This window comes from Spea bombifrons, chromosome 1 (assembly GCF_027358695.1).
Source record: "Spea bombifrons isolate aSpeBom1 chromosome 1, aSpeBom1.2.pri, whole genome shotgun sequence".
Taxonomy (NCBI): domain Eukaryota; kingdom Metazoa; phylum Chordata; class Amphibia; order Anura; family Pelobatidae; genus Spea; species Spea bombifrons.
Window position 1 is genome coordinate 230,377 of NC_071087.1, and position 18,302 is coordinate 248,678.

At 48.8% G+C, this 18,302-nt stretch overlaps 2 protein-coding genes across 2 annotated transcripts in view; one reads left to right on the plus strand and one right to left on the minus strand.

The window, feature by feature from the left end:
• The window catches only part of AUP1 (AUP1 lipid droplet regulating VLDL assembly factor), a 152,091-nt gene that overhangs the window by 17,941 nt on the left and 115,848 nt on the right, over window positions 1–18,302 (minus strand). The window lies entirely within an intron of this gene.
• LOC128503096 (interleukin-12 subunit beta-like) lies at window positions 8,931–17,138 on the plus strand. The gene is made up of 9 exons (XM_053473121.1): window positions 8,931–8,951; window positions 9,104–9,220; window positions 10,122–10,215; window positions 11,081–11,299; window positions 12,554–12,659; window positions 13,264–13,454; window positions 15,587–15,723; window positions 15,828–15,949; window positions 17,030–17,138. Exons 1-9 carry the CDS (start codon window positions 8,931–8,933, stop codon window positions 17,049–17,051), a joined length of 1,029 nt encoding a protein of 342 aa, XP_053329096.1. The 3' UTR covers window positions 17,052–17,138.

The following is an 18,302-nucleotide window of genomic DNA, read 5'->3' on the forward strand; positions in this document are numbered from 1 at the left end:
ACTCACAGAAGCACACACCATTCTTTCCCCTTACAATCCCAAAGAAATGATGGTAAAGGGAGAAAAAAAAATCACTTTTACAGCAAAAATAAGTTTGCAGTAAAAATGCAAGGCGCTCCAGGGATGAGATGGTTACTCATGTACCGCACAGGCTAAATGGCTGATTTTAATATCTGCAGTTCATCAGGATTTCAAAAATTGCCTCCCTCTACCGTTGGCTAAATTTAAAAATTAGTATCGGCCATTTTTAAAAAGGGAATGTGACTTTTTATCGCTATATGATCACTGTGGTAACATTGGCTACCACAGTGATCATTTAGCTAGAATACTTAAACTTTTTTTTTCTTTAAAGTTAAACTACTTTATGTTTAAATAATTTCATTTGGGGGTCTCTAGGCAATTTTGATCTTTTTTTATCTGCCTTTAGAGACCCCCAAATCATTTTTACATTTTTATTTTTTTAACTTAAGATTTTTTTATTCTTTTTTTCATTTTTTTTTATTTTTATACTTTTATTCTATATACCATTGGAAAGGTGAGGTAATTACCTTTCCAACGGTATATGTTGGGGGTCTGTAGCTGCTTAGATGCCTGAGATACAGGCATCTAAGCAGCATGCCCCCATACCTCTTTAACTGACAATTGTCAGTTGTTAATAAAGTTGCGCGGTGACGTCATCGCGTCATTGCGCGAGACGTCACCGGGCGGATCGGGTGGCCCCGGTGATGCCCTTCAGTTTGAGGGGCAGATCGCCGGGGTAGGTGGTGATGGAGGTCCACAGACCTCCATCAAGGTAAGGCAGTACTAGTGACGGCATGGTGCCGTCGTTAGCACCTGACTGGAACTGCTAGCGACGGCACCATGCCGTCGTTAGCAGTCAAGGGGTTAAAGTCCCATTGCGGGACTGTCCTGGGTGGCTCCAAATTCGGCGGGGGGGCAACAGGGGGGGCAACAGGGGGGGCAAGGAATATCCTAGGGGGGTCAATTGCCCCCCCTTGCCCCCCTGTAGCGACGCCACTGTGCGGGGCCGATATAACGAGCTCTTCAGTGACCTGATCATTAACAGAAATATACAAAGAACAAGAGGTCGCCCTCTGAGACGGGAAGAGCGCAGGTTTCATAGACGACAAAGGAAGGGATTCTTTACAGTGAGGGCAATAAAGGTACGGAATTCACTTCCAAGGGAGGTGGTTATCAAATACACCAGATGCCTTCAAAAGGGGTCTGGATATTTTCTTAGAAAGGCACGATATACAGGGATATAAATAGAATAATATTAATATTTTAGAGCTTCTTGATCCAAGGAGAAATCCGATTGCCTCTTGGAGTCAAGAAGGAATTTTTTCCCCCTGATGGCAGAATTCGAAGTCGCTTAATTAGGGTTTTTGCCTTCTTTTGGATCAAGAATAGTAAGGTTAGATAGAAAGGTTAAACTTCATTGACTTAGCCCCCCATACTTATCATACATGCCTGATAAAACCCCCCCCATACTAATCATACATGCCTGATAATACCCCTCATACTAATCATACATGCCTGATCATACCTCCCCATACTAATCATACATGCCTGATAATACCCCCCATACTAATCATACATGCCTGATAATACCCCTCATACTAATCATACATGCCTGATCATACCTCCCCATACTAATCATACATGCCTGATCATACCTCCCCATACTAATCATACATGCCTGATAATACCCCCCATACTAATCATACATGCCTGATAATGCCCCCCACACACACATATATAGATGCCAGTCAAATGAATGGAGGCCACACTAAAGGTCTGGAAGTGAATGGTTTGTAAGATCAGAAACAGCCGGGGTTTACTCCAGTGAGCGTCAGACTACTCTTTTTCAGGTAACAGTATATATCTTCTGTCTGGGTTTCAGTAACAAATAATTACCCCGGGGAGGGGCAGTAGATATCAACTGGCATCTGACTGTCCCCATAAAACAATATTTCAGAGTGTGAGTTTGAATGGTAAATAGTTAAATGTATGAGGTGATGGCTGAGTGACAGGGGGCAGAAGGTTGGGGTTAATGGGGTATAGTCAGAGGAAAGACTTGTTACTAGCGGGGGCCCTCAGGGGTCGGCACCAGGGCCCAGACATTGCAATATGTTTATTAGTAATATTACAGAAGCTATTAAGGGTGACATCTGTCTCTGCGGATGATATAAAGGTCCTCAGCGGGGCGGCCATTCCTGGGGCAACAAATGGCGAGTGATTTACGCCAATAAGAAGAATGGGGTAGAGCGCGGCAGCTGCAGTTTCATGTTATTAGAATGGGTGAGAGAGCAGCAGCTGTAGTTTAATGTTAGAAGAATGGGGGAGAGAGCAGCAGCTGCAGTTTCATTTTAGAAGAATGGGGGAGGGCGCGGAGGCTGCAGTTTAATGTTAGAAGAATGGAGTAGAGCGTGGCAGCTGCAGTTTAATGTTAGAAGAATGGGGGAGAGCGCGTGGCTGCAGTTTAATTTTACAAGAATGGGGGAGGGCGCGGCGGCTGCAGTTTAATGTTAGAAGAATGGGGGAGAGCGCGGCGGCTGCAGTTTAATGTTAGTAGAATGGGGGAGAGCGCGGCGGCTGCAGTTTAATGTTAGAAGAATGGGGTAGAGCGTGGCAGCTGCAGTTTAATGTTAGAAGAATGGGGGAGAGCGTGGCAGCTGCAGTTTAATGTTAGAAGAATGGGGGAGAGCGTGGCAGCTGAAGTTTAATGTTAGAAGAATGGGGGAGAGCGCGTGGCTGCAGTTTAATGTTAGAAGAATGGGGGAGAGCGCAGCGGCTGCAGTTTAATGTTAGAAGAATGGGGGAGAGCACGGCGGCTGCAGTTTAATGTTAGAAGAATGGGGGAGAGCACGGCAACTGCGGTTCAACGTTAGAAGAATGGGGGAGAGCGCGGTGGCTGCAGTTTAATGTTAGAAGAATGGGGGAGAGCGCGGTGGCTGCAGTTTAATGTTAGAAGAATGGGGGAGAGCGCGGCGGCTGCAGTTTAATTTTACAAGAATGGGGGAGAGCGCGGCGGCTGCAGTTTAATGTTGGAAGAATGGGGGAGAGCGCGGCAGCTGCAGTTTAATATTGGAAGAATGGGGGAAAGCGCGGCGGCTGCAGTTTAATGTTGGAAGAATGGGGGAGATCGCGGCGGCTGCAGTTTAATGTTGGAAGAATGGGGGAGAGCGCGGCGGTTTAATGTTACAAGAATGGGGGAGAGCACGGAGGCTGCAAGTTAATGAATGTTACAAGAATGGGCAAGGGCATGGAACCTGCAGTTTATTGATGATAAATATTGTGACAGAATGAGCTGTCATACAGGGGCCCAAGGTACTCAGAGATGGCTCCAGCCTGGCTGCCAAACAGGCAGGAACTCCATTGTTAAACTAATCCCATTAACAGGATGGCTACCAGGGGGATATTCAGTAGCTAAAGGGGATTAAAGGCTGGGTTGTCTACCTGTTTATCAATGTTAATTTATGTTAATGAAGTTCTGTGGCTATATCAGTCTATGTTTTACTACAATAAACTGTTCATTCCTGCTGTACTCAGTTCAAGGTAGTTGTGTCTACTTATTGGGTACACATAGCAGGGTTCCAAGGTGCGCATGCTGACTGGTGCTGGAAGTGATTCCGGGGACAAGAGGAGGATACATGTGGGTGATCTCTGGGAGTTACTACAGCTCTCTTGGTGAACCCGTTACAAATATAAAATCATGCACGTGGGATGTAAAATATAGCAGAATATAGCACTGGGGGCCCCTGTTGTAAGACATGAAAGGTGCTTGAAAATGTGATTTTATATTTAATCAGTAAACATACTTTTTGGGGAAGATTTGGGCGTCTTTAAGGTAAGATATATGATTTTACAATGTAGGGTCATTTGCATAATAATGCACCACTAAGGGTTTTTGGAAACTGTGCAGGGGTCAGACACCCGAAGTCATGTAGACTCTGTGTCCTCCATAACTGGGTCATACAGGAACTCTCTGGAAAGAGGAGTCGGTGAACCACTTTCTGGGAAGTGCAGGGGATTTGGGGGTAACAAGCTCGGGACAGCAAGAGTCAGTCGGAAAGAAGAGTGCAGCGAACAGAAGTATTTTCCGGGTCCGGAGACTCCAAACGAAGCTACGCAAGATGGCGTGCGGGAGAAGCTGTGAGCTGAGAGACGCTTCCCGAGGATGAGGAGGAATTTCATGAGGAGGATTTCAGGGCAGGCAGACACCGAGCAGAGCTACTGATCCAATCTGATGTCAGGACAGGCAGACACCGAGCAGGGCTACTGATCCAATCTGATGTCAGGACAGGCAGACACCGAGCAGGGCTACTGATCCAATCTGATGTCAGGACAGGCAGACACTGAGCAGAGCTACTGATCCAATCTGATGTCAGGACAGACAAAAACAGAGCAGAGCTACTAATCCAATCTGATGTCAGGACAGACAAAACAGAGCAGAGCTACTGATCCAATCTGATGTCAGGACAGGCAGACACCGAGCAGAGCTACTAATCCAATCTGATGTCAGGACAGGCAGACACCGAGCAGGGCTACTGATCCAATCTGCTGTCAGGACAGGCAGACACCGAGCAGGGCTACTGATCCAATCTGATGTCAGGACAGACAAAAACAGAGCAGAGCTACTGATCCAATCTGATGTCAGGACAGGCAGACACCGAGCAGGGCTACTGATCCAATCTGATGTCAGGGCAGGCAGACACCGAACAGGGCTACTGATCCAATCTGATGTCAGGGCAGGCAGACACCGAACAGGGCTACTGATCCAATCTGATGTCAGGGCAGGCAGACACCGAGCAGGGCTAGGGCAGCAGCAGCTGTGGAAATGCATCACGATAAAACGTCTTATACCCATCACCTGCCTTTGAAATCTTCTTTAGTAAAGTAATATATGTTTCCATAAAACGAATTTTTCTCTCTTTCCCCAGAAGTAAGCTCTGAAGGTGAGGGGGCATTCATAATTCAGAGGTTTCTGCAACAAAACGCGACACTGTCTCTACTCCCTGGGGACTCCCGGTGTCACCTCTCACTACCACTTCATGGTGTTTTCCTGAGACCTGGAAATCCCACACATGTTGTCATTATCAGATACACGGCTAGAATTGTTTCTCCCTAAAGAAGCTGCCCATGTTAGTAACCGATTAGTAATGAGTGTTCTGTGACTAGGTTGCACTCCTCATCACCCACGTTGTTCCTATGATTGGGAGTGTCACTACCCCCACGATGTCATCAGAAACTGGATTTGCATGGTTACTGTGCTGAAGGTCAGCCTAGTTGCCCACATGACAATTGATGGCCGCTGTTTGAGTCTGGGCACCATGCTGTGATCCCTGAATGTTCCTCAGTTCATGCCCTGTAGCATCCAGGACATCATCCTCTCATGCAGAGCTTCTCCCTGCCTCCTCGATCAGGGTTGGATCTGGTCTGGATCTGACAGTTATTATTGCCCCAGGGTTATAATCACACGCAACTTCTAATGCAGAAAGGGCAAGAGATTAGATCCCTGACTCTACATCATCATCACATCAACCTAACATCACCGCAAATAGCAAACATTTCACATGAAACAGGCGTGTTTGGATAAAGAGGTCATCATGGTGCGATGTGTCACCCTCTGGGTCAGATGCCCCCGACCTGAGTGAATCCCCCATCACATGAGTCACATGCTGGAAGGATGTGGCAGGGTCTGTGGCCACAGTCCACGGCTTCGCTGTCGTACCAAAAGCCACATCACATATCACATCCACAAACTTCTCTATTTCACTGAGCAGGAGGCAGCCATCGAAAGAGACTACAAACTAATAGCGCAAAATAAAATCAAAAGGTGCAAGTCTGTGAGCCATACAACAAGGGCAGAATGGGGGTGAGTGGGAGGGGAAGATAGGTTGTGTAAATGCGGGGAAGGGGAGAATGAGTGGTGAGAGAGCAGGAGGGGAGAATGGACCGATTGAGGGCTGATAAGGGCAGAATGAGTGGTGGGAGGGCAGGGAAAAGGTGGAATGGCTAGTGAGAGAGAAGGGGGGATGGGGTCAGAGGGAGGCAGGAATGATGGTCATAGGGAGGGGAAGGGGAGAATGTGCGGTGAAAGGGCGGGTAAGAGGAGAATGGGCAGTGAGATTGAGGGGAAAGCGGAGAATAGGCAGTGAGAGGGCGGGAAAGAGGAGAATGAGAAATGAGAGGGCTGTGAATGGGAGAATGGGCGGTGAGAGGGTGGGAAAGGAGAATGGGCGGTGTGAGGGCGGGGAAGGAGAATAGGCGGTGAGAGGGCGGTGAAGGGGAGAATGGGTGGTGGAAGGGTAAGGAGGAATGGGGGTCAGAGATAGGAGAATGGGAGTGGAAGGGAAAGGGAGAATGGGGGTTAGAGGGATGTGAAGGAGAGAAGGGCAGCTAAGGGGGGAATGGGTGGCCAGAGGGTCGGGAAGGGGGGAATGGGGATTAAAGAGAAAGGAAGGGGAAAATGGTCCAGCTTCCTCCGCTGCTCCAACCGCTGAACCTCTCGCTTATTATCTGCTGATGTAAGAATATCTGACGCCTTCCACCCGAGAAACATCTGCCGAGGCTACAGGGTAAAACACGTAAACAGTATGTGTGTAATTTACATACAATAGTAACAGCAAAACACACACAGTTCTCCATCAGGCATCACATTTTATGAGTTTTAGAGAATGGATTGAGCAGCGCGCCCTGTTGACCTCCAAGGCAAATGACCCCAGGGTGAGGCATCCAGCCATGGCAGAATCTGCATAGACACTGCTTTCAGTGTATAGAACTGTCCATAAATCTCTCCAAAAATTTCTGGCGAGAACACCATCTCCCCCTGTCCTCCTCACCATCTCCCCCTAGCCTTTTTACCATCTCCCCCTGATCTCTTCTTGATCTGCCACAACATCCTTGTCATCTTCCACTTGGCCTCCTCACCATCTCCTCCTGGCCTCCTCCGTTTACGGGAGGTTAATGCTATTGGGAGATTAAAGCTGACAGGAGGTTAAAGCTATCGGGAGGTTGAAGCTATCGGGAGGATAAAGTTATCGGGAGGTTAAAGCTATCGGTAGGTTGAAGCTATCGGGAGGTTAAAGCTATTGGCAGGTTAAAGCTATCGGGAGGTTGAAGCTATCGGGAGGTTGAAGCTATTGGGAGGTTAATGCTATCGGGAGGTTGAAGCTATCGGGAGGTTGAAGCTATTGGGAGGTTAATGCTATCGGGAGGTTGAAGCTATTGGGAGGTTAATGCTATCGGGAGGTTAAAGCTGATGGGAGGTTAAAGCTATCGGGAGGTTGAAGCTATCGGGAGGTTGAAGCTATCGGGAGGTTGAAGCTATCGGGAGGTTGAAGCTATCGGGAGGTTAAAGCTATCGGGAGGTTGAAGCTATCGGGAGGTTGAAGCTATCGGGAGGTTAATGCTATCTGGAGGTTAAAGCTATCGGGAGATTAATGCTATCTGGAGGAAAAAGCTATCGGGAGGTTGAAGCTATCGGGAGGTTGAAGCTATCGGGAGGTTGAAGCTATCGGGAGGTTAATGCTATCGGGAGGTTGAAGCTATCGGGAGGTTAATGCTATCGGGAGGTTAAAGCTATCGGGAGGTTTAAGCTATCGAGAGGTTGACGCTATCGGGAGGTTGACGCTATCGGGAGGTTGAAGTTATCGGGAGGTTGAAGCTATCGGGAGGTTAAAGCTATCGGGAGGTTTAAGCTATCGGGAGGTTGACGCTATCGGGAGGTTGACGCTATCGGGAGGTTGAAGCTATCGGGAGGTTGACGCTATCGGGAGGTTGACGCTATCGGGAGGTTGAAGCTATCGGGAGGTTGAAGCTATCGGGAGGTTAAAGCTATCGGGAGGTTAAAGCTATCGGGAGGTTAAAGCTATCGGGAGGTTAATGCTATCTGGAGGATAAAGCTGTCGGGAGGTTAAAGCTATCGGGAGGTTAATGCTATCGGGAGGTTGAAGCTATCTGGAGGTTTAAGCTATCTGGAGGATAAAGCTATCGGGAGGTTAAAGCTATCGAGAGGTTAATGCTATCGGGAGGTTAAAGCTATCGGGAGGTTGAAGCTATCGGGAGGTTGATGCTATCGGGAGGTTAAAGCTATCTGGAGGTTAAAGCTATCTGGAGGATAAAGCTATCGGGAGGTTAAAGCTATCGAGAGGTTGACGCTATCGGGAGGTTGACGCTATCGAGAGGTTAATGCTATCGGGAGGTTGAAGCTATCGGGAGGTTGAAGCTATCGAGAGGTTAATGCTATCGGGAGGTTGAAGCTATCGCGAGGTTAAAGCTATCGGGAGGTTGAAGCTATCGGGAGGTTGAAGCTATCGGGAGGATGAAGCTATCGGGAGGATGAAGCTATCGGGAGGTTAATGCTATCGGGAGGTTGAAGCTATCGCGAGGTTAAAGCTATCGGGAGGTTGAAGCTATCGGGAGGTTGAAGCTATCGGGAGGTTAATGCTATCGGGAGGTTAAAGCTATCGGGAGGTTGAAGCTGTCGGGAGGTTAAAGCTATCGGGAGGTTAATGCTATCGGGAGGTTAATGCTATCGGGAGGTTGAAGATATCGGGAGGTTAATGCTATCGGGAGGTTAAAGCTATCGGGAGGTTGAAGCTGTCGGGAGGTTAAAGCTATCGGGAGGTTAATGCTATCGGGAGGTTAATGCTATCGGGAGGTTGAAGATATCGGGAGGTTAATGCTATCGGGAGGTTAAAGCTATCGGGAGGTTGAAGCTGTCGGGAGGTTAAAGCTATCGGGAGGTTAATGCTATCGGGAGGTTAATGCTATCGGGAGGTTAAAGCTATCGGGAGGTTGAAGCTATCGGGAGGTTAAAGCTATCGGGAGGTTGAAGCTATCGGGAGGTTAATGCTATCGGGAGGTTGAAGCTATCGGGAGGTTAATGCTATCGGGAGGTTAAAACTGACGGGAGGGTAAAACCGATGAAAGAGAACGGAACCCGTGTGAGATCTACTGATTTTCAGGTTCTGACATCTCTGGCCCAAAAGAGGAAGTGATAAAAATGATTTATTTCCCTCTGAACTCTCTCCCCGTTTAAATTAATCACCTCTCTCTCCCTCCAACCGACTCTCACTTCCACAAGTGTCACATTTAGTGTCGGCCACCTAATAGGGTAAATCCCACGCAGGAGACCCCAGAGAGAGTGACTGGGCATAAAAGAGTGCCAGCCCAAGAGTCGAGAGAGCAGTCAGTGGAGAGAAGGGAGAGAAAGGTAAGCATCGCTACAGCATGCCACCTATACCCAGCGGCAGTGCCAGCCTCTACTCACACAATACTACAGCATGGCATCAATACCCAGCGGCAATGCCAGCCTCTACACACACTATATACTACAGCATGCCAACTATACCCAGCGGCGGTGCCAGCCTCCACACACAATACTACAGCATGGCATCAATACCCAGCGGCAATGCCAGACTCTACACACACTATGTACTACAGCATGCCACCTATACCCAGCAGCGGTGCCAGCTTCTACTCACACACAATACTACAGCATGGTATCTATACCCAGAGGCGGTGCCAGCCCCCACACTGTGTATTTGAGCTGAGTCTGTGGGGTAGGTTTAGTGGTTAATTAGCAGATTAAATGTTTGGTGTGCAATGAGCTGATTTAGAATGTTAAGATTTTGTTTAACTGGTTAATCTGGTAACATTTTCAAACTGGGGTTAATGTATTTATTATACTGCATTCTGTACAGCGCTAAGTATATCTGTACACTCTGCGGGGAAGGAAGCCCTTTCCTAATGTGTTCATACCCCTTTACCCTGATCACCCTGTCTGTATAACCCCTGTGCTTATTATATCATCACACTTACTGTGCCTCTCCTTTATTATACTGCATTCTGTACAGCGCTAAGTATATCTGTACACTCTGCGGGGAAGGAAGCCCTTTCCTAATGTGTTCATACCCCTTTACCCTGATCACCCTGTCTGTATAACCCCTGTGCTTATTATATCATCACACTTACTGTGCCTCTCCTTTATTATACTGCATACTCTACAGCGCTGAGTATATCTGATAGTGCTCAACAGAAACACTATATGTAAATGATTAAGATGCCAGAATATTGTTTTTTCATCAATATTAACTAATCTTCCCTTATTTCAGATGGTTTGGGGTCAGTTCGCGCTTCTCAGCATTTTCCTGTTTCCAGCCTTGTTTTCAGGCTTTCAGTCCTCCGAGGTTTCATGTCCAGAAGATTGTGAGTCAGCATTTCCCACTAACACATATCCCTCCCATCCCATATACCCTGTATTCCATATATCCCATATATCCCATCTCCCATATATCCCGTATCCCATATCCCTCACACACTCCATATCCCTCACGTCCTGTATAGCCCATATCCTTCACCAGATTTCTCTCATGTCCCATTTATCCGTATCCCATATCCCTCATATCCCATATCCCTCATATTTAATATCTCACACATCTCATATCCCTCACATCCCATATCCCTCATATCTCATATCCTTCATATCTCATATCCCTCACATATCATATTCTTCATATTTCATATCCCTCATATCTCATATCTCTCATGTCCCATATCCCTCACATCCCATATCCCTCACATATCATATCCTTCATATCTCATATCCTTCATATCTCAAATCCATCATATCTCTCATATCTTATATCCCTTATATCTCATATCCTTCACATCCCATATCCCTCATATCTCATATACTTCATATCTTACATCACTCACACATCTCACATCTCTCACATCTCATATCCCTCACATCTCATATCCCTCACATATCATATCCTTCATATCTTATATATCTCATATCATTCATATCTCATATCCTTCATATATCATATCCCTCACACATCTCATATCCAGTATCCCTCACACATCTCATATCTCTCACATCCCATATCCCTCACATCTCATATCCCTCACATATCATATCCTTCATATCTCATATCCCTCACACATCTCATATCCCTCACATCCCATATCCCTCACACATCTCATATCCTTCATATCTCATATATCTCATATCCCATATCGTATGCTTTACATCCTACAAACCTGTTACCACTTTCTTTGTACTTAGACGTGGTCATGAAAGAAGATGACTCTTATACTCTTGAGTGCAATTCAGGAGCTGAGGACATTATATGGACCATACCATCAAACGAATGTGTCGACCAGTCATTGCATGATAAAACCCTGCATCTCTTTGATTTAAGTCAGCTATGTGCTGGAACATACACCTGTCAGACAAAGGACAGTCAACTCTTGACATCCAAGCATCTGCTTATTGATGTAGATGGTGAGTATTATGTATGAATGATAGGTTGATGCTACCCCCCCCCCCCATATAGCTAATCTTATTAGGACTGGCTAATGAAGGGTGAAACTTCCCTAATCCTGTCCTCTGGGGGCTACATCACAAGGAGCCTCCACTTCTCTTATCTCATGCCCTCATTTCATTATAGCATTGTGACGGAACCCTCCATCACTGGGGCTACTGGAGAGGCCTGAGTGCCAGCCTCCTCCCTATTGACTATGGGCCCTGGGTTTGTAAAGACTTCTGTGTCACCCCCAGCAGTATCATCTCATCACTGGCTGAGGGGATTATCTCCAGCAGACAGCCAGGATCTGCCACCAGGGAGAGACCGCCATTGGTTTACTTTAATATCAGACCCCTCCACCCCATGATGTATTATTATGTTGTCCCCTTCCCCCAGTTCTACCACAACAGACATTTACTCTGGCCATCCCTGGAACTGATTTCGGCCAGTAATAGATAGTGGAGGTTGGGACCCCATTGTATTGTTAATCCCGTCACTGCGCCTGATGTCTCTGGGAGGCAGATTAAGGGGGCGGTTTGTACCCCAATATCTTGTTTTATGTAAATGTGTGTTTCGCTGGATATATCCAGCTCTGTGTGTGAGAAATAAATCAGTCTTCGTTTGGTTTTACCCGACACTGAGTCTCGGCGAGTGACTGGGGAACCGGGGAAAGTGTGGTGTCCCAGACTAAGGGAGTGGAAGTCAGCGGAGGTAGTCGCTCGGACTATCCAGATCCGTGACAATCATCAAGTCAGAGTTCTGTGAAGGAAAGGGTTCTACAGCCAGGGCAGGGAAGATATGGAATTCGCAGCCAAGTGAAGGGGCGTTGATGGATTCGGTTAATATTTCTTAACCTTTGCCTTTGACGTCAAAAATAATTTGTTTTATCCCTTCGGACGGTATTTGGATAAAAGCCTCACTGGGCATTTTGACGTCTTCTGGATGAACAGATTTGGGTTCTTGAAAGGGATGGACTCGATGGGCCCTGCGTTAACCTGGGTAACCATGCTGCAAAAGTTAAACTCCCCACCCCTGACCCTCTCTGTACTGATCTGCCTTCACGGGGGGCATTAACATCACTGTATAGGGGCAGTAGCCACTTGCAGGACAGTGGCTAGAAGACTCTGTACAGGGGAGATATTAGTATGTGGGGTGTGTGTTGATAACTAGATTTGGGTGAATATAACTGAAGAACTCTAACTGCATCCTATTTCCATCATCTGTATTTCCAGAGAGTTTAAACATCTTCTGCTTCACGGACTCCCACGTCAGCTCCACGCTCCAGTGTTCCGTTCACATCCCCTTCAGCAGTGACACGTGTGTCCGGGCAAAAGTAAGGTAAGAACTGACTGGAAGTTCATGCATCACGTGTGGGGTCCCTGGAACGATGTGGCATGTATTTGAGCCCCATACATGCCTCTCAGGGATCATGCGCGGTGTCAGGCTGGGCAGTAACTGTTGGACAGGCAGGGCAGTAACTGTCAGGCAGGGTGTGTGCCAGGCTGGGCAGTAAGTGCCAGGCAGAGCATTGTTTGTGTCAGGCATGGCAGTAACTGTTTGACAGGCAGGGCAGTAACTGCAGGGTGGGTGTGTGTCAGGTAGGGCAGTAACTGGCGGGCAGGGTGTGTGCCAGGCAGGGCAGTAACTGGCGAGCAGGGTGTGTGCCAGGCAGGGTATGTGTCAGGTAGGGCAGTAACTGGCGGGCAGGGTGTGTGCCAGGCAGGGCAGTAACTGGCGGGCAGGGTGTGTGCCAGGCAGGGTTTGTGTCAGGCTGGGCAGTAACTGTCAGGCAGGGTGTGTGAGGCTTGGCAGTAGGTGGCGGGCAGGCACTCTTTATGGAGTGTGATAGGTTATACTGTAGGGGGTATCTGTGTGTTTATACTCGTTTTGCCCGATCCGCATGCAGATTGGGAGCTAGACTCATGTGTCTCTTCTTCCCCAGTTCGGTGGAGGACACGGAGTGGATCTATATGAAGTGGACCGAGGATGATAACGAGAAGCTAGAGTTTAACGTGACAATGCGCGGTCTGTGTCCTTTCGAAGAGCAGACAAACCCCATTTTGGTGACTGTGGAGGCAACGACTGAAAGCCAATATGCGGTTGGGTACAAGTCCTACTTTATCCGGGACATCGGTGAGAAAACTGCCCACTGATACCTGAACCCCATGAATCTAGTTAACCCGCCCTAAGCATAAACTGCAAGCTCCCAGAACCAGAGCCCTCGTCTCCTCCTGAACCAAGATGTCTTATGACTGTTTTATTAATTTTCATTCTCCCCCTAAATAGAATTTAAAGGCAGTTCACGCCATTCCTACCGCTGTACACAACTTTCATAACCCCAGGTACCCAGACACCACTGCCTCGTAACCCCAGGTACCCAGACCCCACTGCCCCGTAACCCCAGGTACCCAGACCCCACTGCCCCGTAACCCCAGGTACCCAAACACCACTGCCTCGTAACCCCAGGTACCCAGACCCCACTGCCCAGTAACCCCAGGTACCCAGACCCCACTGCCCCGTAACCCCAGGTACCCAGACACCACTGCCTCGTAACCCCAGGTACCCAGACCCCACTGCCCCATAACCCCAGGTACCCAGACCCCACTGCCCCGTAACCCCAGGTACCCAGACCCCACTGCCCCGTAACCCCAGGTACCCAGACCCCACTGCCCCGTAACCCCAGGTACCCAGACCCCACTGCCCCGTAACCCCAGGTACCCAAACACCACTGCCTCGTAACCCCAGGTACCCAAACACCACTGCCCCGTAACCCCAGGTACCCAGACCCCACTGCCCCGTCACCCCAGGTACCCAGACCCCACTGTCCCGAAACACCAGGTACCCAAACACCACTGCCCCGTAACCCCAGGTACCCAGACCCCACTGCCCCGTCACCCCAGGTACCCAGACCCCACTGCCCCGTAACCTCAGGTACCCAGACCCCACTGCCTCGTAGCCCCAGGTACCCAGATGCTATTGCCCCATAACTCCAGGTACCCGGACCCCACTGACCCATAGCCCCAGGTACCCAGATGCCACTGCCCAAAACCTCAGGTACCCAGACACCACTGCCCTGTAACCCTAGGTTGCCAGGCGTCACTGCCCAAAACCTCAGGTACCCAGACACCACTGCCCTGTAACCCTAGGTTGCCAGGCGTCACTGCCCCATCACCCCAGGTACCCAGACCCCACTGCCCCAAAAACCTAGGTACCCAGACCCCAATGTCCCAAAACCCCAGGTAATAAGACACTACTGCCCTGTAACCCCAGGTACCCAGACCCCACTGCCCCAAAACCCCAGGTACCCAGACTCCGCTGTCCCGAAACCCCAGGTAATAAGACGTTACTGCCCTGTAGCCCCAGGTACCCAGACCCCACTGCCCCAAAACCCCAGGTACCCAGACCCTACTGCCCCGAAACCCCAGGTACCCAGACCCTACTGTCCCGAAACCCCAGGTACCCAGACCCCACTGCCTCATAACCCCAGGTACCCAGACCCCACTGTCCCGAAACCCCAGGTAATAAGACGCTACTGCCCTGTAACCCCAGGTACCCAGACCCCACTGCCCCAAAACCCCAGGTAATAAGACGCTACTGCCCTGTAACCCCAGGTACCCAGACGCCACTGCCTCATAACCCCAGGTACCCAGACCCCACTGTCTCGAAACCCCAGGTACCCAGACCCCACTGTCCCGAAACCCCAGGTAATAAGACGCTACTGCCCTGTAACCCCAGGTACCCAGACCCCACTGCCCCAAAACCCCAGGTACCCAGACCCTACTGTCCCGAAACCCCAGGTACCCAGACCCCACTGCCTCATAACCCCAGGTACCCAGACCCCACTGTCTCGAAACCCCAGGTAAGAAGACGCTACTGCCCTGTAACCCCAGGTACCCAGACCCCACTGCCCCAAAACCCCAGGTACCCAGACCCCACTGTCCCGAAACCCCAGGTACCCAGACCCCACTGCCTCATAATCCCAGGTACCCAGACCCCACTGTCTTGAAACCCCAGGTACCCAGATGCCACTGCCCCGCAAGCCAAGGTACCCAGACCCCACTGCCCCATAACCGTTGGTACCCAGATGCTGCTGCCCCATAACCCCAGGTATCCAGACCCCACTGCCCCTAGTCCTCACTTAACCTTTCTTACTCCTTGCTTTCCCTGCCTCTACCTTTCCCACTACCCATCCTCAAGTTGCTGCCCTGGCTTTTGCCCCATACACTGACATCAGAGTGTGATATGCTTTGGGTTTGTGTCTGCAGTGATGCCCCGACCTCCGGAGATTAGGGAGGAAAGCACCCGTTTGGTGTTGTGGAGTTACCCCGCACCGTGGGCAAACGTCTCGTCTTTCTTCCCTCTGCTATTTGAGGTCAATGTGATCTATAAAGACAACCATGAAGTGAGTGTTACGAGTGGGGCGAGTGCACATGCGTGGGAACCCTGCCAGGGGCTGTTTACGGGACGCATAGGAGACACACAAATTATCTTGTTAACCCTTTGCAGGTCTCTGAGCTGGTTCACGGATCCAACCGAAGTCTGAGCAACGTGCGGTGCCTGCGCGTCCGATGCAGAGATCAGCTTTATGACTCCATGTGGAGCACGTGGTCCCGCGTCATTCCTCAGAGGTTCGTGTCGTTACATAGCTACGCCCTGGCACAGCATGCCGGGTTATGGTTCCATCTCAAAGAAAAAACCCAAAAGGTCTTATTTCATAAAAAAAGAGCAGTGCTGTCACTTTAAAAAAACACCAAAGTATCCTGGGGTAACACAACCACCCAACGTATACCAGGGTAACACAACCACCCATCGAATCCCAGGGAAACTCAACCACCCAACGTATCCCCGGGTAACTCAACCACCCAATGTATCCCGGGGAGTAACAAAACCACCCAACATATCCCGTGGTAACACAATCACCCCATCGAATCCCAGGGTAACTCAACCACCCAACGTATCCCGGGGAGTAACACAACCACCCAACGTATCCCCGGGTAACTCAACCACCCAATGTATCCCGGGGAGTAACAAAACCACCCAACATATCCCGTGGTAACACAATCACCCCATCGTATCCCGGGGAGTAACACAACCACCCAACGTATCCCGGGTAACACAACCACCCAACGTTTCCAGGGGTAACTCAACCACCCAATGTATCCCGGGGAGTAACACAACCACCCAACGTATCCCGGGGTAACTCAACCACCCAACGTATCCCGGGGTAACTCAACCACCCAACGTATCCCGGGGAGTAACAAAACCACCCAACATATCCCGTGGTAACACAACCACCCAACGTATCCCGGAGCAACACAACCACACAGTGTATGCCAGAGCAACACAACCACCCAACATATCCTGGAGGTAACATCTCCCACGTCTCAGAGAAGATGCCCTCTGAGGCTGTGCTTTATACCCCACATAGCAGGTTACTGACACCCACCAAGAAGGCCTGGTTTCAGGTTGTTTACCCCATCATGTCAGGAATACAAAGTAATCCAACCTTCTACTAATAATACTGCGGTTGCTATGGCGATTGAGATTAATAACCCATAATGAGGGCAACTAAACAGACAAATTAATAACCATGGGGACATCCACCTGCCCCAAAACCTCTTTCCTGAGTGTAGAGCTCTTAGCTGTCGACTTTATAAACTGACTTTTCTCTGAATAACCCAATTAATGGCATCTCATTCTATTTCCAGTGATTGGTGTTGGATCAGATAACAGATTCCATCTTCAGACAGAGGAGACAAGTGGAGAGACAGACGGGGAGATATCCAGGGAGACAATTGGGGAGACAGATGGGGAGACGCTTGGGAGACAGCCAGGGAGGCAGTTGGTGTGACACCCGGGGAGCCAGATGGGGAAACAGCTGGAGAGACAGCCGGGGAGAGCACTTGGAAGACAGCCTGGGAGACAGTTGGTGACACATGCAGGCAGACAGCCGGGGAGACAGCCGGGGAGACAGATGGGGAGACAGCCAAGCAGTACTAGAAAAAACAGAGATATCTTTCTTTCCATTCCTGTTGTTTTGTAAAAGATAATTGTATATTAAAGATGAAGTTATATGAAAGGCAAATGAATCTGATTGGTTTGTCCCAGACACACCACTGGCCTTTTCAGGTAACTATACAGTATAGTATATGTATCACGCATATTAAAAGGGACACTTCAGCCATCATAACCATTAATGCATATGACAGCCATGTGATGCCCCTTGTAAATACACGGGGGGGGGTTCAGCAGGCTCAGCAAATGCTGCGGGTGGGAGTTGGTGTAGACACTGTGTGCATGTGAAGTGCATTCATTTCCATTGGAGCACTTTCCTGCCACTTGATTGGCTGCTTGATTGGCTGAGTCCGACAGGAACATTTTGCATTTCAGGACATAATAATGATCATCTGTTCTTTAGGAGGTCTAAAAATTAGGTAAATACAACTTCAGATGAACAACACATATTACACCATGTCATAATTTATTCAACAAAAATAAAGCCAAAATGGAGAAGCCATGCATGACATAGGAACTAAGATGTTAAGGAGCAGACAAATGCCTTAGACTAATTGATCATCAGCAAGTGTGACAACCTCTATAAAAGGTGAAGTTATAGCAGTTTGCTGGTCTGGAGCATTCAGGTGTGTTTTACCACAATGCCAAAAAGGAAAGACATCAGCAATTGTCTTAGAGAAGCAATTATTGCTTCCCGTCAATCTGGGAAGGATTATAAAGCCATTTCCTAACAATTTAAAGTCCATCATTCTACAGAGGGAAAGATTATTCGAAATTGAGTCATGCAAAAGAGAGCTGTGCATAAACCTTAAGAGAGCTGCGCATAAACAAATGCCCACAAACCTCAATGAACTGAAGCAACGTTGTAAAGGAGAGTGCACCAAAATACCTCCACAACGATGTGAGAGACTGATACTCTTACAAAAAATGATTACATTGCTGCTAAAGGTGGTTCTACAAGCTATT